The following is a 27989-nucleotide window of genomic DNA, read 5'->3' as shown; positions in this document are numbered from 1 at the left end:
TTTTGCCTCCTGCTAAAATGGACTTGCTGATCAGAAGGTTGGCGGTTCAAATCCCCGTGACGGGGTGAGTTCCCGTTGCTCAGTCCCAGCTCCTGCCAACCTACTAGTTCGAAAGCACGTCAAAGTGCAAGTAGATAAATAGGTACCACTCTGGCGGGGAAGGTTAATGGCGTTTCCGTGCACTGCTCTGGTTCGCCAGAAGCAGCTTAGTCATGGTGGCCACGTGACCTGGAAAAACTGCGGACAAACGGCTCCCTTGGCCAGTAAAGCGAGATAAGCGCCGCAACTCCAGACTTGTTCGCGACTGGACTTAACTGTCAGGGGTTCTTTATCTTTACCTTTTTAAACATGTACATGTGGCTTCCCATTCCTCCTTTCCTAATGTGGGAATATCATGTGGAACAAAACTTTAATAATTAGTTCATTATATATCTAGATGAATCTGATGCAGCAACCTTCTTTTGCATGGTCAATTTGTTGCTTCCACAAATACTTAGATGTGCATGATCTCTAATAGAAGGGCAGCATTGTTTAAGAGACACAGTGATTGTATGTAAGCCCCTCTGGCAGCCTTTGGGGCTGATGAGGGTGGATACAAATGTTCTAAAGAAACAAATAATTTTTCCCCCCAATGGGATATTAAGGCTAACCTCGTCTGCCTTTTTCTTTCATGCTTATGGGTGACCTGATTATGTGTAAACGTGGAATCAAAGCATGGTTGTTAATTCTAGAACAGTTTAATACTGATTTCAGATCCTGTGACAAGCATCATGTTGAATACAGAAGAGACCACAATTTTACTACCATTTTTTTTAGTTCGTAGCTTGATTTTCTTTCTTTCCAGGAACCTGAAGGCTGTCATTTGTAGTTACAATCCTATTAATGCGTATTTGGAAGTAAGATTTTATAGGATTGCAGCCTTGATCGAATTCTGCACAGAAACTAGCAAGAGAAACTGGCAATCTGCACACTGCCTTCTTCACTTGCACAAACATTTACTGTACTGCATGCACATTACAGCGGACGGTATCTATACCGTCTATATCTATATGGGTGTTACATATATCCACAAAAACAAAATAGCTGAAGCTATCAAAAAATAACCCCCCCCCCCTCACTAGTCTTTTGAGTTAGCAGAAAAGAGCCTTATTGACCTTTCAGGTTTTCAGCCTGATTTTTGTTTAAAATCATTCTAAGAAAGGGGGCAACTGCCTGCCGCTCTCTTTCCCGCTCCCCTCCCAAGAGGATAGTCTGAGGCTGGGGGAGGCGGGAACGCATTGGGATGTTCGCCTCTGCCTCCTTGTCTCTCCTTGCCGCGGTGCCTGCCGGGAATTGTGGTCCCGCTCTTCGAGGCGTGCCGATTACTCCAGCAGTCGGAGGGCCAGGCCTCCGCTTCCCGAGACCCTTTGCGGGCGCCCGCGGCCTCCTGCCGCCTGTTTCCCGGATGTCGCTCTCGCCGGAAGAGAAGCGAGTTTCTTAGGGGGCCGGCCATCTTGTGTGGGCAGCAAGCGAGCGCGGAGGGGGTGGGCCAGGGGCCTGGGCAGCATCGGAGGAGGATCCCACCGAGAGGGGCCCATCATGCCCGGACACCTGCAGGAAGGCTTCGGTTGCGTCGTCACCAACCGCTTTGACCAGCTCTTGGACGACGAATCCGACCCCTTCGAGGTGATCCAGGCGGCCGAGAGCCGCAAGAAAGAGAGCGGCGGCGGCGGGGGAGGCGGCGGCGGCGGAGGGGGCCATCAGGGCGGCCGCGGCGGTGGCGGCGGGCAGGCGGCCCAGGCCAACTCCTCCTCAAGCGGCGGGTCGGGCCAGCCCGGCTCCGGCGGCGGGAGCGGCAGCGCGGCCAAGCAGCTGCGCAGGGAGTCGCAGAAGGAGCGCAAAAACCCTCTGCCGCCCTTCGCCTCCTCCTCCTCTGGGCCTGGCGGCGCCGGCGACCGAAGAGAGGATGGCGGCGGCGGCGGGCAGCCTGGCTCCGCGCCCCTCAGGAAGGAAGGTAAGTGGAGGGAGGGGTGCCTCCTTTTAGGGGGGAAGCCAGGGCCTCCCTCCCCAGAAACCAGGGCAACGTCTCGCTTGCGCGGGCGGAGGCAGCCTCCCCCCCCCCCGTCACCCAGCGAGTCCGGCCCGCAGTAAGAGCCCCCGGCCCGCCTTTGACGCAGCACGTGGTGCTGGAGCAGGATCCCCCCCCCCCGTCCCTTCCTAGATAGATTTCCTAGAAAAGACACGATCCCTTTCCTCCACGCTTTATTAGGGCGGCCTGGGGTGCTGTGCTCGCGTTGCCTTGCGTGCAGGCAAGGGTCGACCACCTCGTGTCGACCAAGCGCCGTGTGAACGCGCGCCTCATGGGAGGGGGGAAACGGGGAGAGGCGGCTCGCTGGGCCCCTGCACTTCTTCTGAGGGAGGGAAGCAAGGAAGGTGAGGGTTGCTGGGCAGGTGTGTGTCAGGATACTTAGGCCTTGCCCGGGAAGGGGGGCAAGTTAGTGGCGGGCCTCCAATGTTTGTAATGGTGGCGCTTCTTTGAGGGCGAAAAGGCCTGCGAGCGGAGAGTGCTTTTTGCGAGGAGAGGGGCTCAGATTTGCCAAGCTGCAAGCGCGCAGGCAGCAGCGTCCTGGATTGCCGCTGCTAATGAAGTTTAGCCCATTTGCACCTGGCCACGTGCGTGGCCCGCGTGTTGCTTGGCTCCAGCTATCTGCTGCTGCCGCCTACTAGGAGCTGAGGGAAGAGACAAAATGGAGTGAGCCCTTGGTGTGCTTTAAGTTGGGCCTTGCAGGCTAACGTGAAAAAGGCACTTTTTGAATATAGGTCTTAAGTTTTAATTGCAGGCATGCCACCCAATGCTAGGGATGCTTATTAGGACGTAATCTTCACTTCAGTAGGTGTTATTTCCAATTGAGAGCGGCTAGGATTTGCCATGGAGGTCTCTATTTAGTTCAGTGTTTGCACTTCTTTTCTGATGTGGATATCAAATGAGTTGTACATGTTCTGAGATGAAATTTTAAGAACTGTGCACCGATGTGAACCTCTCACCCCTTTGTAACTTGTGTAGTATGCAGAACACACCAATTTTTTGTTTTAAAGTTGGGACCTAAGAAAGTATTGATAGTTTTCTGTCACTCTGCACTAATTAAGGAACCCACATGTTTAATGTGCTTAAGATTACAGTTACCGCGGAATACGTCCTACTGAATTCAGTGGGACTTATTTCTGAGTAGGCACATAAAGGTTTGGGCTATAAATGTCTAAATTTTCAGAACATTTGGTAAATAGTACCCAGCTTCATGGTGATAATTGGGTTTATTTCTCTGAACCTGAATAAGACAAAAAGAACCATGTGTTGCACTGTTTTCCCATGTACTTTAATTAGGAGGGAGAACCGTGGGCCTGTAACTTGATGATAAAAATTAAGTGTCAAGTTGTAATTGAGTTGTGACATATACAACATTCTAAAGTACATAAATTGAACAATTAAGAGTTGGTTACAAATGAAGTAAACACTTTAAAAAAAACCTTTTGTGTATTGGGCTTAATGCAGTAACATTTTTCTTAAGACTGGACTGCTAGTGTGCATTTTCCAGATTACTTGCTACAAATGAATAGCTACTTAGTGTGAGTAATTCACTGCTTTATGCTTACAAATAATTTGCAAAAAGCATGAAGTGTGTTCTTTCAAAAATTGCTTTAGTACTTAAGCATTCTCTTGATCATGGAAACGCTGCTGTATCCCAACAGCAAATGTGCTAAGATTTTTGAATAGTGCAGACCTGACATCTGTTAATTGACAGTGTACTAATGTCATAACTACCGTCCAAAGTATTTGAGAACCTGATAAATAAGGCACTTCATTTATTTTTTATATGCTATGAAATAAGCATTTGAGCTGTAATCAGTAACTGCTAGTCCTTGTGTCATATGTATCTTTTTAAACTGCTTGTTGGCCCAATTATGGAGGCTCTTAATTTCTCTTCCCACCACCAGCTTGCAGTTGTACTGTAATCTTGTGGTGACTCTCTTTCAGCAGGGAGGGAAAATTGAAGAACCTTGTAGATTTCAGCTAGACTATGAAGTTACCAGGTTGAGCAAAAAAAAAGGGAAAAAAAATGAGGGGGAAAGGGGACTTGTGAATATTGGAGTAGTGGCAGCAGTAGCATGTGGCTTAGTTAGGTGTTGGTGGGAGGATTGGCTTTTTGACAATTAACAAATAAATAAAACCGGCTATTGTAGAATGGCAACAGCAAATGAATGTTAAATTATTATAGCGAAATATTGGCTCAATGAATTAAGAAAAAACTTAGCTGTGGTCAGTGGATTAACCAATAAATAAGTATGTTTAGGTTGGTGATGATGGTCTGAGGGCACATGAGGTACCTGGATGACTGACTGTGCACGTGTATGATGCCTTGGGCTTCACAGTGGAAGAAAGGCAGAGGATGTAAATGCAAGAAAATATATATATTTAATAATAATTTGAAACACTTCTAAAGCAGTTCTGAAACTGCACAGTTCTAAAAGTAAAGTGTAAAATTTTGAAATTCAAAATTATTGTGGCATTTACATTTTTGTGCTTATAAGTAAAGGTTTTTTGTATACAAGTAGCTTCAAATGGTAAGTAAGGCTGTTCCTCAGGAAGGGAGATGACTTTGTAATTAACACATTAAAAACCAAGATTTGGAATATTTAAGTTTACACCCTGTGTTAATACGGATACAGTGTCTTGTGTGACCGTCAGAGGCACGTATAAAATAGAGTGGCAGAATCTGAAAACTTAAATGTCAATACAGCACCAGTGCCTGTAGGAAGTAACTAGATGCATATTCCCATGCATTGAATGGAAGAACCTCTTTCATTCACAAAAGGGCCTGAGGTCCACTGGAGCCTCCAAACACCCCTTCCCACAGCCTCCCTCATGGTTCCAGAGGATTTTGCAGCCCTCTGGAGCAGCTTTTCAGGGAGCTACAGTAGAGGTTCAGCAGGAACCATCCCTCCCTCCTTTCAGATGTCTTTTGAAAACTATTGTTTAGATCAGGGGTCACCAAACTTAGGCCTGTGGACTGGATAAGGCCCGAGGGACTCATTTATCCGGCCTGTGGCCATGCCTGCTGCCGCCGCCCGCTCTTACCTGCGCTGTGCGGCTGCCCACTTCCGGGTTGGAGGAGCAGCGGAAATAGCTTGTGCACAAGTGTTATTTCCAGTGCACATCTGGGTTGGAGAAGGCCCATGCTCATGCGCACAAGCTATTTCTGGTGCTCCTCCGACCCGGAAGTAGGGTGTGCGCACGCGTATGGGCATGCGCTCCTCCACCCGCTGTGCGATCGGCGCTGGAGACACCAGCCCGAGGTGTGGTAAGTTTGCTGACCCCTGGTTTAGATAGACCTTTGCTATCTTAATTTTCTGTTTTTAAGCAATTAGTATTTATTGATGTCCTAGTGACATTTTTGTGGATGCTTTTTGCTAATTTTATTTTTATAAGTTGTATACTACTTTGATACATTTTTATGAAAGTTTGGAAAATAAATTAATAAGGAGGAATGTTGCCTTTTCCCTCCTTCCTCTAGCAGAGGAGCATCTTGTGTGTAGAGTTCAATTCCCAAGCACTCCGGATTCAACCCTTTGAGTCAGTCATGGTTGAACACATTTTTACATGAACTTTGAGTGTGGAATGTTTAGCTTTAGTTAAGGAAACTCGGGTGACTTGTTTTTTTGCGAGATATGGACTTTTTTTTGACATTACAGTGGTACCTCGGGTTACAGAGGCTTCAGGTTACAGACTCCGCTAACCCAGAAATAGTACCTTGGGTTAAGAACTTTGCTTCAGGATGAGAACAGAAATTGGGCGGCGGCAGCAGGAGGCCCCATTAGCTAAAGTGGTACCTCAGGTTAAGAACAGATTCAGGTTAATTACGGACCTCCAGAACGAATTAAGTTCTTAACCCAAGGTACCACTGTAGTTCTTATATCATTGTCCATTTCCAACCTGGCTGGGGTATGTGTGCTCTGCTCATTGCAAGAAATAAAATATTTCAAATTTTAAGGCACTTAAATCCATTTCAGGCCCATGGTTTTAAGTAAGTTTCATATATTAATGGGCACATATTTCTGTAATGATTCCTTCACAAATATCTTTGTGGAGTTCTCAGGAAGTCTTGTGGCAAATTTCCTTTCCAGGGCCAGTCCTGCTTACCCTCTTGAGAGTGTTATGGTGTGTGCCATCAACAATCCATGCCATTAGGTTTTTACAGTGTTCTTTTTCATAAGCCATGCCACGTCCTCCCATTTTCATGCTAATTTTTTGTTATAGCAATTAAAGATGTGGTTTTTTTTGGGGGGGGGGGGGACCCATCTGCATATTATCACTCCTCTTCACATATGAGTATCAAACTTCCAAAGAGATGAACAATCTGTTCATGTTGATAACTCATTTTACCTTGGGCATTGATACAGTATAATGGGATGGGGGTTGTTGTTGTTGCTTTAAAAAAAACCCTGTATTTATTAAGTGCACATATTGCCTGGTTGGCTTACAACCCATGTAAAAGACAATCTGTAATAAATGAAATAACCAAAAAATTGCAAAAGCTTTAATTGAAACAGGATAAAACAGCCCTGATTTTAAAAACAATTAAACGGTCTCCATAAATGGGAGGCTAAGTACAAATGCTGAAAATGGAAAAAAAAATAGTGCAGTTGATACAAACATAAAATCAATATTAAGAACATAACAATGGCCTGCTGGATCAGACCTATTGCCCATCTAGTCCAGCATAGATTTCCACTGTTAGCAAAGGGTCCCTGCTTGGCATAACATGATAATTTCTCCTTCCTCAACACGAAAGAATGTGTTTGTGTCTCATTTTGAACAAGAGGACTGTTGGGGCCAGTGGCAATGGTAATTTATGGATTGCTTGTTATACTGTCACTTGAAGAGGGAAACTTAATTTTTTAAAAAATGTGCAGTAAACTTCCTTTGAAGAATGGTGGAACATAAGGGTTGTATACAGATTATAATTTTTCAGAAATTTTGAAGCCATTCTGCAAAACTGGTATTGACAGAAGAAGAGTTCATCTCATAGGAGTGCTGTGGACAACTATTAGGTAGTGCAAGTAATCCTGCTGACATGCTCTTGCTGCTATACTCTCATCCTGTGCTTTAAGACTATTTTTAAAGTTTGCTTTAAATTTTGGTGATATTTTGGCCTAAAAATAATTTTATTATTTATACCCCGCCCATCTGGCTGGGTTTCCCCAGCCACTTTGGGCGGCTTACAGCACATGTAAAAAATGGTAAAACACCAGACGTTAAAATTTCCCAGTACAGGGCTGCCTTCAGATGTCTTCTAAAAGTCAGTTGTTTATTTCAGTCATTGACCAGTCTTGAGATCAAGGATCTGTTGATATGCGCACAAGTTTGTCCCAAATTATTCAAATTATTAAGTGACAGTTGTGTGTAATTCAGTGTATGTTATACTAGAGGGGAGAGTGTTGGATAACCATCAAACAAGCCTTTCAACCGTAAACACAGCTTAAAATCTGCTGCTTCAGTGGCACAAGAACGCCTTTTAACTGCCTTAAAACTAGTTTTAACTAGTCTTCCCACTGCTGTTTTCTCCAGCTTTATATCCCGCACATTAAGGCATTTTACAAAGTATGTAACAGCAGCAAAAGAGCCACAGACTTACACTGTAATCTCCAGCTATATACTGCTTAAGGAAAGCATTTCATCTGAATAATTGGTACCACATCTATTTTTTTATTTAAAAATTCAATTATTCAAATACAGCTTTAAGTGCATGTTTAATTTATAGTACTTTGAATTCCACGAATTTACCATTTTAGCCTTAATTTCATGATAGCGAACATTCCTGCCTCTTCTCACAAATCAAAGCTTTCTCACTCTGCTCATTAGAGGTACTTGGAAGCAAAGATCAACTGCAAAGGCCCGTGTGACTGTCAGGACAAAACACTTGCTTATGTCTCCACCACATTTTAAAGTAGACTTTGTAGAGGAGAAGCTCAGTTCTAGGCCTGCATAGACAAGCCAGGACAAGCTGCCACAGAGTGGCATAGAAGAGAAGAGTTGTCAGGGCAACATGAGCACATTCTAGCATGCAGTGACTTTGGAAGAACATGGATTGGATGAGCTGCCTGGGGATCTTTTCAGAGTTCAGGGGTTAGGAAGAGAGCATGTTTGACCTGCTTGGGAGTTTGAAAGGGAGCAGGGAGAATAGACAAGGAGGATTTTCCCCATGATTCCTAAACATGTGGAAGGAGTATAATAACAGTGGTAGTTCAGAATTCCCTTTCCTGTAATCTGAAGCCACAGCAGGTAGCCTCAATAGTGGACTTGATCAAGACATAGATATTAAAAGACCCAGTCACCAGTGGCAACCTCTTGAGTGGACCTTTGATCCATTTCTGTTCAGGGAGAGCAGATTTTATTTCTCCTCTGCTTAAAAGAAGTATTAAATTTTACCATTGATTTTCATTAACAATACTGCTCTTCTAGCTACCTTTTGGTAGTAGCCTACATTTCTTAACTGTAATGTACAGGAACCTTCTGGAGTGCAGCAAAGTTCACTGCATGTAATGTTAGGCCATATTTTAGTGCTATGTGAATGAGCCTGAAAAGAGTGTTCGGCTCACAAGCTCCCTCTCTCATCGCTGGAAGGAGGACTATGGCATAACTTAATGTTGCTTTAAAAGATGTATTGAAACCAGGAATCCAGGTTTGAAATAATCTCTGAGTAGTTAAATAAGCTATCTTCATAAACCATGGTTGAGCATTACGTGCAAGTTGAGCACAGGAGCTCAGGTAGAAAGTTGACATACATGTCTGTTTCACAGTGAAGACATGGATTTAGCATTCAACAGAGTTCTGGAAGCCACTCCAGAGTATCATTTTAATGTTAATTGGGGGTTTAGGCCTTTTGGTTTTGCACATGATATTGGTAGTAAAGTAATGTTTGCAGCAGCCCTTGGTGCCAAGAGGAAAATCCTTTGTAACACATAAATTAATGTAAATTTCATTTTGTATTTGGATGGAAACCTTTGGGGGCTGATACACAGAGTCTTTAAGACAGCCTCCCCCAACCAGATGCTCTCCTGATGTTGTGGACTACAGCTTCTTTGTCTCAGCCATTGTGACCAGAAGTGTGGTCTGGGATGATGGGAGTTGTTGGTGCTGTCACAACTACTCCTAAAGAAGGAAATAGCCACAAGGTAGGGCTTATTGCTGCTCTAGCAGCTCGCTTTTTGGAGCTATGGGTCCAACTTTCTTACCCTACCACAGCACAAGCCATCATCCAGAATAAATAACTCAGTACATTTTCATACGTAGTGAGGAGAGTGATGGTCCTCTCCTTCCCTAACTATGGCTGCTTTCCTTACTCTTTTATAAGGCTGTGGAGTGGTATTGATAGATCAGATTGGAAACAGCTTCACCCCTTTACACCACCAGAGGAGCTTAAAAATAAGAAAATTTTCTTATGGGTTTCCTTTAAACAGAAAGAAGGGGTTTGGCAGTGTATGCTTCTAGGGGCTTAGATTTGACTTTTCCAGAGTACAGGTTGAAGTAGTATTAAAAAGCTGAAAAATTAGTTTGACCAGATGTCATTCTCCATGGTAAGCAGTCATTTTTATGTTCAAAAGCATAAAATACTATGAGACTATAATACTATGAGACTATAATACTATGATTAAAATACACCCCATGAGGGTCTCATAACAATAGTCTGCATAACAAATACAGACACAAATCATACTAATTGAGTTTTAATTGCGTACAAAAATATCTAAATATTACAGGTCATTGGTAAAACATCAGTTTCAGTAGTCTTTTTCAAGTTTCTCCAAATGAATTATAACTTCTAATTTCTTGAAGGCGGGGGTGGGGGGTGTCTTACCAGATTTCAGTGCATGATGTGCACTCGTCTTTCCAGGATAGTTGTGTGTTGTAATTCTTCGAACTTGATAAATCTTCTATATTGGAAAATTACTTCCTGCAAGGTACACACAATTCTCTGCTTTATTATAGTCTATATCATGTTCTGTATGATATCAAACTATCAAAGCAAAATTATACACACTTTCCTAGTTTCCAGCTGTGCTTCAGTGTACAAAACAATCTGTCTGAAATGTTAGAACTCCTGACTGCCCCATGGAAGGAATAAACTCACCCAATACCTAATATCTACTTATATCAGCTTGGGCAGGGGTAGCCAGTGAGCTGACTTCTAGAGGATGTTGGAATACAAGTCTCATCATCCCTCACAACTGGCTATATTGGTGTTGTATTCCCACCATGCCCCTTACACGACGCAACCTTCATCCACACCTTTAAAGGCACATTGCCACATTTTTTGCCGTGTAAGTTTCAAATAACATGGTTATTTTTTAAATGAAAACTTCCATTAGTACAGCAGAGGTGTTACTTGGCTAAAATTTGGATATCTTTATTTGTTATGTGGAGTAGTTTTATGATACTACCTCCAAGCCTTAGAACAACTAGTGTCTTCTACAGGATTCCTCTGCTGTGTGTTCAAGAATAACAGTTGCTTTGTGGAAGTAGCTAAATAACTTACTGATGCGGATTGCTTTCTATTTTAGGGATAAGGCGAATTGGCAGAAGGCCTGATCAACAGCAGCCTCAGGGAGAAGGCAAGCCTATTGAGAGGAGGCAAGAGAGACGGCCTCCTCGTGAACGCAGGTTTGACAAACCTGCTGAAGAAAAGGGTGAAGGAGGAGAATTTTCTGTTGATAAGTAAGAACTGAACATTTTAAGATTGATTGGCAGAGAAAATTGTATGCAGGATGTCCTCTGGTTATAGCAAGATGTTCTCTGATTAGTCTGTTAATGGGTTTTCATTAGGTAGTGCGGTATGTATTTGTCTTAATGTGGCATGCTTTTGTATTTTAATATGAACCTGTTTTAGGATATTGTGCTCCCCCTAAAGGATCAAAGTTTTGGTATAAGCATTCTCCTGGATCATCTACTGTCACTGGAGGCACAGACAGCCTTGGTTGCTCAAAATGCATTTTATCTATCAGCATTGTTAGAAACTCAGATATGTAAGCTAATTGTCAAATGGCACCTTAAACCTAGGCTATGGTCGCCACAACGGGATGTCTAAACACCATGATTTTTTTCCCCAAACAATGAACATTATTATTATTGTTATCATCATCATCATTTCTATACCACTTTATCTTTTAAAGAAAAGAAATCCAAGCAATTTGCAACACATTAAAACAGCAAATGAAACAACCCAGAATAAAACAAATTAAGCTTAATGGAAAATATTTCAGCTCCTTTTCTATGCTGTCCCTGAATTTATTTACCACCTTAATTTTTTTTTAGCTGCCCCATAGCAGAAGTCCTCTAGGAAGCCAATGTGATATAGTGTTTAGAGTGTCTGACTAGGACCTGGGAGATCAGGGTTTAAATCCCCACTCATTCATGAAACTCACACTGTGACCTTGGGCCAGTCACAGCCTCTTAACCTACCTCACAGGGTGGTTGTAGGGATTAACTGAGGAGTGGCAAGAACCATGTATTGCTTGGAGAAAAGGTGGGAAATAAACGCAGTAACTAAGCTCTTCTGTTTACCTGCTTAAGAAAGAGGTGTCAGTTGCCAACCTAGCATTGAGAGACCTCGGCATGGTACCTGTGCCTCGTGAATTTCTAACACTGTATTTCAGCATATAGCTTAGCCACTCTTATTAACACTTGGGTAGTCTCTCATATGGATTACTGCAATATTGTATATGTATGGCTGCCTTTGAAAACAATATGGAAGCTACAACTGGTCCTGAATAGGATTAAGATTACTGACAAGAACTGATGGATACAGCACTTGTGCTTTGCCATCTACACTGATTTCCATTTTGTTTCTGGGGCCAATTCAGAATGTCTCTATAAAGCATAAAGGCCATAAATGACTTGGGGCCAGGGTACCTGAAGAATTGCCTTTTCATACACACACCCCTACATGAAGCCTAAGATCATCTGGCTTTATACAGAAGTCAAGTCTTAGAGGACTTCACTTGAAAATTAGTATACAATTTATTAAATAAGTAAAACAAAATCTTCTCAAGCCTTCTGTGTACCCTGCCAAGTGAGATGGGGTGGGTGGCTTCTTGAGAGAGGACCTTTTTATTGTTGATACCACAGCTATGTGATGCTTTCACCAGAGAGACTTGCCTGACACCTACTTTATGGTCTTTTCAGTGTCAGGTAAAAATGTTACTTTCCTAGGCTTTTTAAATCAGCTGTACTTAAAAAAAATCTCTGCTTCTTATTTTATTTCATTGCTTTGTACTGGTTCATGTTTTCATGCTGTATTTTATCTATGGTTATAATTATTACTGTTACATTGACCAGGGAACGTTTGTTGTTGGGCAGTAGGTGAATACTGAAATGGAAAAAGATACAAATAACATTAATAGCTCTTAAGTAGTTGCAGCATAATTTTAGAACTTGATATAATATTAAGAAAGATGATTACTAGCACTGCCAAGGTAGAAGTAGAGTTTTTAGTGTCATTCCTAATTTCGCTTTATTTTACAATAGACCCATTATTGATCGTCCAATGCGTGGCCGTGGTGGACCAGGTGGAAGAGGGGGCCGTGGTGGCAGAGGACGTGGAATGGGCAGAGGAGATGGTTTTGACTCCCGAGGCAAACGTGAATTTGATAGGCATAGTGGAAGCGACAGATCGTAAGTCTTAAACTCGTTCTTTTTTAAAGTGCATTCATATCAGAATAATACTTTGAAAATTTGCTTTTGAAAATCTGTATTCCAACACTATTATGTTAACTCAGTTTTGTTAGTTCTCTTTCACATTCACATTTCAGTGGTCTAAAGCATGAGGACAAGCGTGGTGGAAGTGGATCGCACAACTGGGGAACTGTCAAAGATGAACTAACGTTAGTATTTTGTATTGAAATACTTGTTCAGAATAAACTAAATTATAAGAAAAGACCATGGGTATTTTAAGTTTGCAAGATCACATAATGAGTGAAAAAATTCAGGAGAGGTAGTGAAAAGGAGCAGGATTTCCCATTCATTGTTCTGAGTAGCTCTTTACTGTTCCCCAAGAAGAGCAGATTTATAAGAAACATACTCAATTTTGATACAAACATTATTGGTGATACCTAATAGATAGCCTCCGTAGGCCCTTTAAAATAAATGGAGTTAAGGAATGCCAGCACATTGATTTCAGTAGGTGGTCTCGTGAGTATGATTAATGTTGGATATCCCTAATGTATGCATCACCCATTTTTCTGGCTTAGTGCAGGATCATTTCCATTTATCAGTGTGTGTGTGTATATATATATATATATATATATATATATATATATATATATATATGCATCCTGCCTGTGTGCTTTCCTGAAGGGGCATCAGTATAGCAGCAGTATAGCAAATGGCAAGCTTTTTTTTAAAATTTGGAATTACAACTCTAGATCCCAAATTTGCCTCTGTTGTGTTGGCATAGAAAATCACCCATGCTTTTGTCAGCAATGCAGCTAGGGTTTGATGGTGGGGCAGTGTTTATATTGTGGAGTGAATATTCTTTGACGTTCCACTGTAAGCTTTGGTATAATTTTGAGGTCATTGAATATCAGGTGGGTAGGCAGTGCTCATATGAAGCATCAGATATTTTTAAACTGTCTTTAATTCCAGTGATTTGGATCAATCAAATGTGACAGAGGAAACACCAGAGGGGGAGGAGCATCCACCTGCCGACTCAGAGAATAAGTAAGTATTACATTGCCAGAATCCTTGTTTGATCATTTCTGAGGTTGCTAGGCTCCTTTCATGTCAAAAGGAGGTGGTTGGTTGTTTTTTGTATAAAGTTTTTCTCTAAAAACAGGAAAATCTGTTTACTTATTTAAATTTCCTTTTTTACATGATTGGCAGACTCAGGTTGAGATGCTTACGTGGAATTTTAGCTTAAAATCCTCATAAATCTAAACTTGTGAAATGGTGAGTCCAGTTGAGAAGCTCTGGTCTTGAATTGGCAGTGATAAAACTGGAATCCAACATTGGTGCTAGCTAAAAAGTAGCTACTTCAAAAACTACAGGATTGTCTGTGTAAATAAGGTTGTAGGATGGAATCCGATGGTGTCCATGAATGACAGCAAAGGACCTTCCAGAGCAGGTTTGTGGAACTGCATGATGAAAGGACGAGGGAGCCCTGTTGTGCATGCAATCCACAAAGTGTTGGATTCCAACCTTCCTATTTGAGCCTTTGTAGTTGCACAATGATGCTGAAGAACCTATTGGCATTTTGAGCTAGCTAAACATTTCTTTCTTGCATAGTGGCTTGTCATGCATTTGCCACTTCGTTTTGACACGTCACAGAAGTGCTGTGTAAAATCATAAAATTGGATGAGAAATGGGGAGTGGAGGTGGTACTTAGGTGCAGGACTATCATAGACTGATGGGCATTGACGCAGATAACAATACTTACTGACTTGAACTTTTAGAGTGGAAAAGATCTTTCAGCAGCATAGGAAGCCTACATGCCTTGGTTAAGTGGCTGTTGTGCTGTAGATAACTCAGCACAATCATGCAATGCCATTATTTGGATGTCCTACATGTGAACTTGGCCCATGCATGCACTTTGGGAGCTTTCAGGCAATACTTACTTCGGAAATCAGTCTTTTATTCTTGGTTACTAAGTATAAGCTGGGATTTCATTTAACATTAACTAACTTTAATTGTGAGCCCTTACCAGAGGTCATGAATGAAACAACTTGATTCATTTTTTAAGTCAGGAGGTTTACAGCTGATCATTGATGTAACTACTTGGGACAGGTTTCCATTTTGTTTTGCACATAGCAAGCTGCTCATTGTTGTTGCTGGTGAAGTTTTGAAGCCATTTTCCTTCCCCCCCCCTCCCAAAATAGATATGGCAATGAAATTGGTATACTGATATATCAGTTAAGTCATAATGCCTCTGGGAGAATCAGCATTTGAAGCTGTTGTGCAAAATCTTGCTTTGGGGGAATGCCTTAGTACTGATGTACGTAAGACATACAGTCTGTGCTTTAACTTGTCTTTCTCCATATGGCAAGCTGTCATGACATGACTGGAGGGGGTGGGAGGCAAACCATTGAAAATTGTTAAGGTATTGTATCTGTTGGGAGAAACAATTGCTTCGTAATTGCTGAAGAAGGACTGGTAAGGAGGAATTAAGCAGAACTGTTCTATCTCTGTGGTCTGCTAAAATGCATATAAGGTGACTATCGTTAGCTGCCAGCTATTAGTTATCAACAATGTGTTGCACACTTGGATTAATGCAACTTGTCATGAAGCCAGAGTTTATGTGGTCACGTGATTTCGAATAGCACAGTATTTTGTCTGAATTGAAAATAACATCCATTAAAGTACAGCTTTTTGTGTGAACAATAAATTCTAGAAGTGTGGCCTTCCTGGTTGCTTCCAGCATTCCGATATTGAGACTTCACCATTCTGAGTGTGACAAAGACTATGAAATGCGTTTCCACCATTGTAAACTTATTTCAGAGAGAATGAAGTAGAAGAAGTCAAGGAAGAAGGTCCTAAGGAAATGACTCTGGATGAATGGAAAGCTATTCAAAATAAAGATCGTGCAAAAGTTGAATTCAACATCCGTAAACCAAATGAAGGTGCTGATGGACAATGGAAAAAAGGTTTTGTTCTTCATAAGTCAAAGAGTGAGGAGGTGGGTTTTTCTGGATTATCTTGTCTTCATGGAATCACTGAATTGTAGAGTTGGAAGGAACCACAAAGGTTATCCAGTCCAACCCCCCACAGTGCAGGAATCTTGCCCAACATAGGACTCGAACTCGCAACCCTGAGATTAAGAGTCTCATACTCTACTAACTGTGCTATCTGATGTTTTCATTTTACTCACACCTTTAAGAGTAAGTAGTTTAAGGTATCCTATCAATATTTACATTCTCTATAGCAGATGTTTTGCCTTTACCATGTGCAGAAACCAGTCCTGTTTTAATCACTTTGAAACAAACGTTTCTAGCCTTTGCTAGAAAGGCTAGAAGTTTTCTCTCTTTGAGAGAAAACCATGGAGACCCAGTTGCTATCTGGTAAAGTCTCCAACATAGGTCAAGCTTAGTAAAGCTTTCAGTTCTTGGTGTGTGGGCATTCAAGGTCTAGATGAAAATACGCATTCCAGCTCTGCTGAATTCAGTGGGAGGTTTACCACTGGGATATTGATTGTGTCCATAATTTATTGAAACCTGAATCCTAGGGCACATTAAAAAATGTAGAATTCATGTGTGGGATACTTCATTCTATTATGGTACCACTTCTGATGAGTAATTCAAGCACGCACCACAGACACCATTTTATAAGTCCACAGAGAGCTAGCAGTGTCAAGGGAAAAGGTGCTTTTAGTTGACCTAGGCTCGGAAGTCCTGTTGTGAGTGGGGTTCTGCTTGTCCAACTCTCAGTACCTGGTGAAATTTCAATGTGATTAATTTTATGCTGGTGCAGATACTTGCAAAATGACTTGGAATTTTCATTCCAGTGGTTTGGAGTTTACACTTATTTTTACCACCAATTCTCTCTGATTTTGGAATATTTGCTAAGGCACATAAATGTGGGAAATAATGGACACCTAACTGAAAAATCCATTGCATATTTACTTGGATGTAACTTCCCACTGTTGAGGCTTACTCCTGGTTAGGTTTGCTTGGAATTGCAGCCTTTAAATGTGTTTTACAGTTGTGCAGCTCCTTTAAGACCAACTAAAGATTACTACTTTATTCCATGGTTAGGAAACCAATGTAGGGACCTGATTAAGCCTGCCAGTCCTCCATATTTGGCCAAGCGACGCCCACTTGCCCTACACTTTGTTATACATGATGTCAGGTGTGAGGCTGGTAAAAATCTGCCTTGTAGGTACTGCAGATCAGCTGATTGTCTGGTATTGTGAAGCACTTTGAAAGGTGCTCTGTCAGCAGCATCTGCTGTGCAGTTTGATTACACAAACTGGTCAGAAAAGGTCATCTGACATCATTCTGGCAATTGAGTCAGGTGATTGGCCCCACCCTCCTTTCAAACTTGTTCCACAGAGGAGATAACATCAGACCCATTTGCCAGATTTAGTTATTCACCCCATTGTATTCTAATGTGATCCATTGTTTAGCCCCCCCCCAATGGTTTCTCAACACTTAATTGGTGTTGATGTTGCAAAAAACAAAAAAGCTTATAACCCTTAGGGTAATGTGCAAGCCAGAAATTACCGTTTTTTTTTGCTCCATAAGACTCACTTTTTCCCTCCTAAAAAGTAAGGGGAAATGTGTGTGCGTCTTATGGAGTGAATGCAGGCTGCGCAGCTATCCCAGAAGCCAGAACAGCAAGGGGGATCGCTGCTTTCACTGCGCAGCGATACCTCTTGCTGCTCTGGCTTCTGAGAATCAGAATATTTTTTTCTTCGTTTTCCTCCTCCAAAAACTAGTTGCGTCTTATGGTCTGGTGCGTCTTATAGAGCGAAAAATACAGAAATAGCAGGCTTCTGTGTGCCCCTAAAATATGCTCCGGAGGGTTGGGGGACTCCTGGAACAGATTGGCGGGGTACAGGAGGAGAGGAAGGGGAAATGTTGCATTTGCTGATGTGATGTTAGATTTTGCCCAAATTTTATATTTGTATAATCTGCTTACTTCTTTTGCTCTGTCCACTTGTTTAGTCACTTGTATCCTATTGGGTTCACCTACCTTGAACCATAGAGCATGTTATTTTAATATGCAAATTCTCATTTACTTTTTTCTCTCGTGTATTGACATACAATTTGCATCAGACAAAGGGGGTGACAGAGATGCAAGGGAGTCAGATGGAATCCAATGAGGTACGAACACTATATGTGGTAATGTTGATGTTGTCCTTAAACAGTTATAAAGCATTACATTTTTCTAAGTTGTGTGAGTGAATGAATATATGAATATAATTCCTGCATGGTGAAGAGCAGTCTGTAAATGCCAACAAATAAAATAAAAGGTAGGACAGGGAACCTGTGGAAGGTTCCTTACGTAATAGCTGTCTTATGAAAGGAGCAAGGAGTGAAGAGGAAAGGGCTTTGGAGCAGCTGCTCTTTGGCTGCCTGGATGGGGCCAGGTTGGTCTGCCTCTTGCCATGAAGTTCTTCCTGGGAATCAGGTGGTGCAGCCTGCCAGTGGCGCTGGATGCTCTCCACAGTGGCAAGAGGCCAGCCTATGCCTCACTTTGGTTCTGTAGGTCTAGGGAAGCACCTTTTTATTACACCTTCCCCAGTCATGGCCATGGGAAGCAGGTTCCATGCCTGAGACAGCTGTTGGCTGTGTTGTAAGTGAGGAGCCAACATAAAGGAGAAAGTCCCATTGTGTTCACTGCTTTTACTGTCCAGTCATCTAAGTTTTGTCTCTCAGTTGATCTCTGTTCTGTGATCTGTATACTAAAGTTCATTGCCTGGCAGTTTGGATGCAGTAACACATTAGCAGGTATATGCAATCTTATTTTAGGGATTAAATTAAAAGATCCAAGCATTCTCCACCTCTGCCATAGGAGGACACTTCAGTAACACAAGCCTAACTGATAAGCAGAAGCTGAGAGCAGCAAGGTCAGTATAGGTCTGCTTGAGGCTAAACATAGATGTTTGCAGGATATGGGGCGCTCCAGGAGACAGTGACTTTAAAAAGTACATACTGCCTGTCACCTGATGGTTGGCACCCAGAAGCCTGTTCTAGCTTGTAGAAGCCTTTCCAGTTAATAGAGATGCGTTGAATAGGACATTTTAATTAAGTGGCAGGCAATATTTTGTTTTTGAGGCTTCTGAGCAATTTTCTCTGTATCACTTCTGAAATTCAAGGTGGTTTGCAGAGGATGAGGCAGGCTTGGGTACGATTTACCTAATATGGCTGCTTCTACTGGATTCCACCATCCCACCTCTGCATTTTTTTCTGCATGTTTTGGATACAATCATATCTCTTATTAGCTAGTGAATGCTAAAATAGAGATGAATAAGTACCAGTACCTGGAATTTGGTAAATATTTACTGTATATTGATATAGTTCCAGCATTCAGCTAAATAAGCAAACAATAAATGAAAGCACACTGTGCTTAGGTGTACATGTGCTACATTCTGCTTTTGCTCTTGGCTGTCCTTCCTGTAGTCAAAAGGGCTGGGGCCATTTGTGGCAGTTTTTGACCAGCATTTCATACAAGTGATGTTTGAGTGCTGTAATCCCCCCTCCCCCACACCCAGTTTTGCATTGTGGGTTGTATCTGGTATTTAGTGAAAATACCTTTTCAGTGGTGGTCCTGACTTTCTTATTTTCATTTTAGTCTCATGCTGAAGACTCTGCAATGGATCATCACTTCCGCAAGCCAGCAAATGATATCACATCTCAGCTGGAAATCAATTTTGGAGATCTTGGTCGTCCTGGGCGTGGTGGCAGAGGTGGAAGAGGAGGACGCGGACGCGGGGGAAGAGCTAATCGTGGAAGCAGAACTGACAAGGTAACAGTTCTTTCTATTTAAACGAAAGAGGTTTCTTGTATACCTGTTGATGGTACTTAAAAACAACATGAGCATGTTTCAGCGACTAAGCTGCCGCCGAGCAAGTTACCATAATATTACGCATAGATCTATCCTCCTAGTCTTTCCCTTTACACCTGTGCCCTAATTAATAGTCCTTTGTAGTGGAGCAAAAATTTAGTTTAAGAGGTGGTACTTATTTTAATGTTGGTGGCTTTAATCCATGTGTGCGTGTGCAGAATACATTAGTTTGCCACCATGAGTTTGAAAGTTGACATAGGCTTGAATCCAAATCACCTGTCTGAACAGTAGACACTTCTGCAAGTACTTTGGGTGTTACTTAAGCTTTTCCCCACATGTGCATGACTGAAAACTATTTCATGGAATCTTTTATCTTTGTGAAATACTAAGGGATATAGCTAGAAGGAAGGGACTGAAACATCCTCTAGACTGAACAGAAGCACCCTCATACAAATTTGGATTTAAGACATTGTTTTCTTGACAAAATGTAGACATGCTCACGATGTTACCATGTATATTTCATGTGTTGTCTTTGCACACTTTGGATGCAACTTAATTATGCCTATTTCTCATGCAAAACATGAAGTTCCCAAATATGCTGGGTGGGTACCACAGCTTGCAAACAGCAATTGATACTCCAGTGATTTCTCGATCATAAGCGGGAATGTTTTTCTTTATTGGCTTTAATGTGTTTAAAAAGAGAGAGAGTAGTCTATTTTCACTATGAATTCAGTTGCTGGATTTCTCTTTTTGAAAGGCTTTTCCACTAGAACTAATTGAGAATCCAGCATTTCTGTTTTGTGATTTTGCTCATTATGAATGTGCAGATCCACACTAATACTTGTGTCTTGGCTGTGTTTCCTTCTAGTTGGTTAAGGAGTTTGATGTGATCCACACACCCAGCCAGGTTGGTGACTTGTTTATAAATCTCTCAGGATGTGTATACAATTGTAGCCTTAATCCTGCTCAGACATTTTTCATTGGTGAAAGTCAGTGTTAAGGATGAATTAAATCATATGTAACATTTATCAGAATTTCTGGTTAAAGTGTTAGTTTTTGCATGCATTTTGATACTCTTAATTTGTCTTTGTTGTTTGGTTAAAAACGACAACCTGCTTTCACATTTTTTTTTGCTTGCCTGCAGCATTTATAGATGACAACCATTTTTTAACCCTCCTGGACTTTCCCCCCGGCTTTGACATGTCTTTGTTTCTGTAATGCTTGCATGTCAGGGCTGTTTGAGGTTGTATTGGGTATAAAATAGAAACACTGTAACTGTAACCATGATGTTATTAAGGTATTGTTTTTAAAATTTAGACAGATCACAAAACCCACAGTAACAGTTTCCCTCCATTCTGGGAATTGTTCTTGGCATCTAGGCTATTGGGGTTTCTTAATGTCATCTAAAATGAAGATACCTGTTTACCATCAGCATACAACATAACATAGCATTTACATGTAGGTTGTCTTGGAAGTAGCATCCGGATGAAACTCTGTCCTTATGTGGAAGTAGGCAAGGCTTCATAATTTACTATAATTTATTATAGTTACATGGGTTCTAAGAATCCATTTTTCTGCACACTATCTCCAGAAATAGGTTTTATAAATGGAGTGTTGCAGTGTTATAATGTGAAGCCGATCAAAGCTTGAAAGTCCTTGTCAAAGCAAGTGAGCTGTATCATATTGCAAATTTCTTCAACTTCATTTGGGGTTTATATTAAGATGTTACTGAGCTGAAGACAAAAGATACATGTGTAGAATTAAAGTATACAGCTCCCACATAAACAGGACTTGGCATCCTTTCTATCAGATCAACATAGATTCAATTGTATCATGAGCACAGGTGTAAATATTTTTGCTAGTGATGGATTTTCCATTTAACACCAAATCACCTGTGCTCATGCCTCTTTCTCCTTCTACAACTGAAAAGTTGTGTGTGTGCAATGTGCACAGGCATGGCCTGAAGGTAAATGATGCAACCACCTTGCTTGAAGCTAAGCAAGTCTGGGTCTGGTCAGTGCCTGGCAGGAGACTAACTGGAAATCCTATTTACAGTACGTTGAGTTCCGTGATGGAAGAGAGGTGTGATACAAATGTACATAATAACTAGAGCATACACTTCAAGTCTGGATTACTTATGGTTCCATACTTCTAAACATAACAACAGAATAGAATTAAAAATCCCAGTTCAAGATTTTCTTGTACTGGACTTGTGTATGAGTGCACATAATTGTCTACAAAGTGAGTAAGCTCAGAGAAGGCACCAAGAAGATCAGGGTCTGGTAGGTTTATATTGGGAGGGGTGTTCCAAAATATTTCAAGGTTCTGCGCCATATAAGGATTTATAGGTCAAAACTAGCACTTTGAATGGGGCCTGGAAACTTATAGGCAGCCAGTGCAGTTGTGCCAAGTTCAGTGTTATATGATCAGTTTGCCATGAGCATATCAGCATTGGGTAGCTACATTCTGCACTAGTAGTAGTTTCCAAACAGTGTTCAAAGGCAGCCCCATGTAAAGCGATCAAATACTGAGGTTAACAGAGCATAGATTATTGTAGCTGGGTTATTCCAGGCCAGATAGGGTCATAGTTGGGCCACCAACCTAAACTGATGGAAGGTACTTCTAACCACCAAGGCCATCTGTGATGGCAGTGGATATCTAGAGCAGGCTGCACACTGCTCAGCCAGACAAGACAACCACCCACTAGCAGTGACTGAGCCTTGTCTAAATTAAGCTTCAGTTTGTTGACCCTCATCCAGTTCATCATTACAGCCAGGCCCTGATTCAGTGTATTAATTCAATGTGAACGTTCTGTTACCTTACAGAATGCCGCAAATGAAAATGGTTACGTGGACTCTCCGGATAACGTACATTCTGTTTTTCTTTCAGTCAAGTGCTTCTGCTCCTGATGTTGATGACCCAGAAGCTTTCCCAGCTCTGTCCTAAACTGGATGCCCTAAGCCAACCCTGCCCCTTGTTGGGCCCTCCTCTACAAGGCTTGCATGCTTAAGGATCCTAAAAACAACTTAAGAAATTAAAAAGGGGACTCTCATTCATACCATTCACACCTGAAGACTGAATTTTACCTGTTTTGAAAATGAACTTCTCTTGCTACACAGAAGCAACAATATGGTAGTCAGTTTTGTATTTAGAAATGTAATGGTAGCAGGGATGTTTTCATAATTTTTTTCAGAAATTATGCATTCTTCATGGATACTTTTTTGTATTGCTGCTTGAAAATATGCGTTTCCAAACTTGAAATATAGGTGTGAACAGTGTGTACCAGTTAAAGCTTTCACTTCATTTGTTTTTATTTTTTTAAGTTAGGTTTTTAGATGTTTTTCCCCGAACTACAAACAATTTAACTCTTGCACACTCTTTTAATACTGCTTAGCAGATTGTTTTCAGTCCACAGTCAGCTGGGATATGTACAAAAATAATTTGGAAAATTGTTAGTACTGTGTGGAATACTAACTTCTGAAGTATTTTAAGTTTTTAATACTTAAATTCAAACTTGGAAAAGTCAATTTTCTTCTATCTTTGGTAGTTTGTGTATTCAAAGTCTTTATACAAAATTGATATCAGATACTTGAAAAATAGTCAAAGCACATTGGTTTTTACTCAAATACCTTCTTATGAATCCAGCAGCTCTGTTTGGATAATTGGTCTAAGCCATTTAAAAAAACTCGGTGTTACACCTCTCATATACACCTCTTTTATCTTACTCCCTTTTTTTCTTCAACAAAACTAGTTGTTTGTTTGGTAAACTTTGTTTAAACTTGTTAATATTGTTGCTACCAAAAATACTTTGTAGACTGGAGCAACTTTTTTTTTCAAAACATGGGAGGTTGGGGAGCGGCATCTATTTCTAATACAGTTCGTTTAAACTACATTTGATATTTGTCTGGCAGTGCAGTATATCTACACAAAAAAATGCACCTATGCTGGATGCATTCAAACACTTTCATTAGATGCAACCCTGGGCCTAAAGAAGAAACCAAAGGGCACTGTGTGCTACTTGGGAGGAGGATTACTTGACTTGTGTAAGTTGGAGAACAAAGAGCATCAAAGTGGGACGGCTGTGGTCTCCGTGGGACAGAAACCAAAACCTCTCCACCTAATTGAAATGTGGATTTTTGCTCCTACTGTTTCAGCTCCTGGTCTCTGCTAGCTGACAAGTGAATGTTTTATTTTCAGAGGGCGATTGTAAGAAGTTCTCCTTCCACTGTAGAATTTTCTTAATAGTTTAACTTAATCCCTGTGAACAGGAATGTTACCACTTTCAAAACACAAAAGGACTTGAACAGCAAATAATAAAAAGGACTACTTAGGCTTTTTGTCTGCAACTTTTGTTAGGAGGCTAGAGCAGGAAATAACCCATCTATTTAAGGTTTCGACACTTTGAGTAGTGTGTATAGCATTCATGGGTTTCTTAGGTAGAAAGCTTAACGGTGATGCCCTATTTTTTTTTAAAGCTACAGGATGGGCAACAGTATTGGACAGCTGAATATAAACTCAACGATTGCAGTGTTCAGTTGGCTTGCATTATCTGAATGATTTTTTAATGAACATTTGTTTACATAAGCAAAGGTTACTGTATTTTATCGGACTTCTGGTACACTCAAAATCATCCTTGCAGCCAGGAAGATGAAGAAGAAGAAATAATCACATTTTTAACTGTATGAAATCGATTTTGCCCCTAGGAGGGTGGTTGTTAAAAATGCTAAGCATTCTTTCAAAGTTTTCTTGGTGCTTAGCATGGAAATATCCCATTTTGGAGGTAGTCAAATTTCTTGCGTCAACAGGTACATACGTTTTCAGTAGTTCTTTGTTCCCTGCCCCTCCTCATCTCATAGTTCAGAATATGTTGGAAAATAGTGGATGTTGTCTGTATCCTTAAAGAGCATTTTCATATAACCGCTGTGTGAGTATTCTGGTCCCCAAAGACATGCTTACTGAATAGTTTTTTTGCTGTTCTTTATATTCTCTCCCCCCCCCCCTTTCCAGGCTAATAATGACTTTTCCCACCCCAAACCATAGCCCTTTTATACATGTTATTCCTGAAAGCCACACATCCCATGCCATGCCAATTTGATACTTGACACATGCTTTCTTCATCTTATAGCATATATGTAATATAGAACAGGCATAGGAAGGCTTTTTAAAGACTACCCATTTGCTGTTCTTTTAATAGCTGTGTTCTTAATTTGTGTCAAGCTGTGAATTTTTTTCTCTTTAATATTGGTGCGTGTTAAATACAGGTTTATTTTCATGCTCTTTTATAAAAACGTAATGGAAGGTAGGCATTATGAATGCCTCTAATGTCAGGCTTCTTACTTGATTTCCGGCCTACAAGCCCCTAAATCTTTTCCCCACAGGATGGTGCCCTTGTGGATCCATCAGCAGCAGGTTTGGCAAAATACCTACCTGTATATTCTAATTCTAGTATTAGCTATTAACAAATTTGACCTCATTTTCTCCTGCTTGCTTATCCTGCTGTTGCACCACTGCATTTAGAGATGATGCCTCTCTTAAAAAACATGGGTCAGTTGAATATGAATTAATTGACTTATTTTAATGTTTGAGCATGAAAGTTCATCTTGTGTCAACTGACAGGCAGAGAAGTTAACCAAATTAGTAAAAGGGAAAAAGAAAAAGAGCACAAGACCTTCTAAGGTAACCCTAAGGATCAAAACTATGTCTGTTGTGAATATACATCGTCTTTCTGTTGGATGGGTACTACATCTAATGGTTGATTACATCTTGCCCGATGAGATTCACTTGCATACCATACCTGTTGACTTAATAAAAGCAGGACTGATGCTTCTCGCTGTCTTGAGTGCTCAGAGTATAGATATGCATTCACCTTCAGCTGAATACTAGTTGGGGTGTGAGCTGAAATAAGAAATTGTAGTAAGGCAGCTGCCTTTTTGCAGGTTTGTGTGATCTTGGAAAATGCACAGATCACTGTATGGTGACGGTTTATTGCTGCTTTTCAGCAGACATGGGCAGAACATCTATCCTAATTCACAAGGTTTGCGGTGCACTGAAGAGAACTGTTGGCTACCCTACTACTTCTTGATGCAATCCAGTTGAAGCTTTAGAAAAGCCACTAAGGGCTATGTAGATTTTGGGGGGGGGGCAGCAGCTCTAAAAGGGATGCATTGGTTGTCTTCACTCTTACAATAAGCATGATTTCACTTGCTTCTTGCCTGTGATTTCAGGTTCATTGCGTTTGTCACTGCTTCCACCAGTTTAGGCTTTTATTTCGTAACTGCATCTGTAAACACTTGGCCTTGGCTCAGTTTTGTAATTTGTTGTAAGTTGGGGGGCGGCATGTCTTGAGACTTGGCAATGCATAAGGGAAGGCGTAAACAAAAACAAGTTAAAGAATACTGGATAACTTTTGAGCTCTGTTTATATCTCAGAAACACAGTGCAGAAGGGGTGAATGAGAACCGTATAGAAATACAATCTGTTAGCTCTTGCTGCCTTCTGGAGATCTGTTAAATAGGCAAAACTCGTTTGTTGGGTTAAAAAACTAAAGTTGGGAGGGTACAAATAACAGTTAAAGGTCACTTTCTTTTTTTAAAAGCGAGCTGACTCATAATTTAATAAGTGCCTTGGTTGAAAATCAGAAGTGGAGCTAGTATAATAGTATTGCAGCCACCACATGTTTGATTCTTAAGTGTGTGGGAACAGACTCTGGTTGCTTGGCAAGCAGAGGGAAAGAGTACTTTGCAGATGCTTAGAGGTATTTCCCCCCCCCCTAGTTCCATATTTTAGAACTCAAGTCCTGGTTGAGAAAAAACAAACTTGTTTGTTTTTAAAGCCTTAAAGCACTTATGCATTAAACACTAACCAGTGACGACCTCTCTCTCTCTTTTGGTAAATTGTGCATTGCTATATATTATTACATTTGGTTGTATGAACTATATTTCAGCTTGTCTTTAAAATTTTCTGAACTTGGACAGTGTTTTATGTTCTAGGTTGATAGGGGTGGACGAGACTTAAATGAATAGCTGTGTGCAGAAATACTCTGCATTTTCTGGAATTTGCAGGCTGAGCCTCTGCATATCTGTTCATAAGCAATTTTCCTACTGATTTGAATGGGGCTTTGTGTAAGTACTTTGAATTGCATGCAGCTTTAGTTGGGTTGGTTCATTTTGGTTTTGACTTCTCACTCATTTTTATTTTCCTCACCTGTCTTTGACCAAGTTGTGCAGCTCCCCTGGTATATTTTTAATTGGAATCATTGCTCCATCAGTAGCTCCAGATGTGAATTGATCCCAGTAGGTGTGGTCACACAAGTGTACACTTTGAAGGATGCAGCATATTGTCACTGGCTCTGCCCCCTGAGCCACCAGTTTGGCTCTTAATTGACAGAACCCAGAATTCTAGTAAAAAAACAAACAAACAGAAGTCTGAAATCTGCCTGCCTCTGCTATGAAAATGCATACATTGAAGCTTCTGAGGTTTTGAAATAGTTTTCACTTGTGCGCACAGTAAAGTAGACAAGCTGTACAGTAAGCTCTAGCATATTAAAATAATGGGAGGGGAGACAATTAGGAGCAAATAAATATTTTTAGAAGAATATAGACTGCAGAGCACCATAAAGTCTTAGTGTTTGGAAATCAATGAACATGTATTTCTACAAAAAATAGGATGTGTAGATCAAATTCTGTTCGCAATTTAGCATACATTGCAGTAGAGATTTTGGGTTGCTTGTATCCACATATTTTTATTCATGTATTCACATTTCAACATTCCTTGCTATGAACCTAATACTCTGGAAGTTAGGATCCCTCAACCTGCTACGATTAGCCAACAGAAAACAATCCCCATTTGGGAAATACACAGACTACATTTCTCATATGTCATACAGTCATTTTGGTTGCCGGTCACAATGACTTGACTTCAATGTTGTAGGCTTTGAAGCAGTGTTCAAAACTGGGATAGTAAAGGTAGGAGCCATGTGGCTCCTGGGACCTGGGTTGTAGGCACCAAAAAAGTGTCTAGTTACCATTTTAATTCATTTATTTCTTCACACTGGCTTTCTTTTTAAGCAAACATGCAGTGGATTGTTTGGGTTTCTGTATATAAAACGTCTTCTGAATACTTTAGGGGCTGTAGAGATGATCTCTTCAAGAATGGATACGATCATAGCATATTGGACTTTGTGGGTATAAAAGTGATGAAGAAAGCTGAAATACAGCTCTTGTTGGAATCCTCATAATATGTAGCCAGTGCTTTGGAAAATCACTGTCTGAAAGTACCGTATTTTTCGCACCATAGGACGCACCGGACAATAGGACGCACCTTGTTTTAGAGGGGGGAGAACAAGAAAAAACTCCCCCTCTCTGCCCCTCGCCCCTTCAGCGAAGCGGCAGGAGGCGCTGCGCAGAGAGAGGGAGAATTTTCCCCCTCTTGTTTTCCCGCTCTAAAACAATGTGCCGTTT

The 27989-nt window shown here is 41.0% G+C and overlaps 1 protein-coding gene and 1 long non-coding RNA gene across 3 annotated transcripts in view; one reads left to right on the top strand and one right to left on the bottom strand.

The window, feature by feature from the left end:
* LOC310681015 overlaps nt 1–27850 on the bottom strand; it is a 92056-nt gene extending 64206 nt beyond the window's left edge. The window contains exon 1 of the long non-coding RNA XR_014513064.1: nt 27807–27850. This is a non-coding gene — a long non-coding RNA (uncharacterized lncRNA). The remainder of the gene's footprint in view (nt 1–27806) is intronic.
* On the top strand, nt 39–25357 carry SERBP1 (SERPINE1 mRNA binding protein 1). 2 transcript variants are annotated; one of them, XM_083448309.1, is made up of 10 exons: nt 39–1993; nt 10597–10750; nt 12560–12706; nt 12844–12915; nt 13676–13750; nt 15524–15701; nt 17800–17847; nt 19319–19492; nt 20400–20438; nt 22421–25357. In XM_083448309.1, exons 1-10 carry the CDS (start codon nt 1579–1581, stop codon nt 22475–22477), a joined length of 1359 nt encoding a protein of 452 aa, XP_083304435.1. In that variant the 5' UTR covers nt 39–1578; the 3' UTR covers nt 22478–25357. The 2 variants fall into 2 exon arrangements, with proteins under 2 accessions (XP_083304435.1, XP_083304434.1); XM_083448308.1 differs by having other exon boundaries at nt 12820–12915.
* Nucleotides 27851–27989: the final 139 nt, after the last annotated feature.

Source organism: Podarcis tiliguerta (genome assembly GCF_965153285.1).
Source record: "Podarcis tiliguerta genome assembly, chromosome: 6".
NCBI classification, from domain to species: Eukaryota; Metazoa; Chordata; class Lepidosauria; order Squamata; family Lacertidae; genus Podarcis; species Podarcis tiliguerta.
This window is presented reverse-complemented; position numbering and strand designations above follow the sequence as displayed.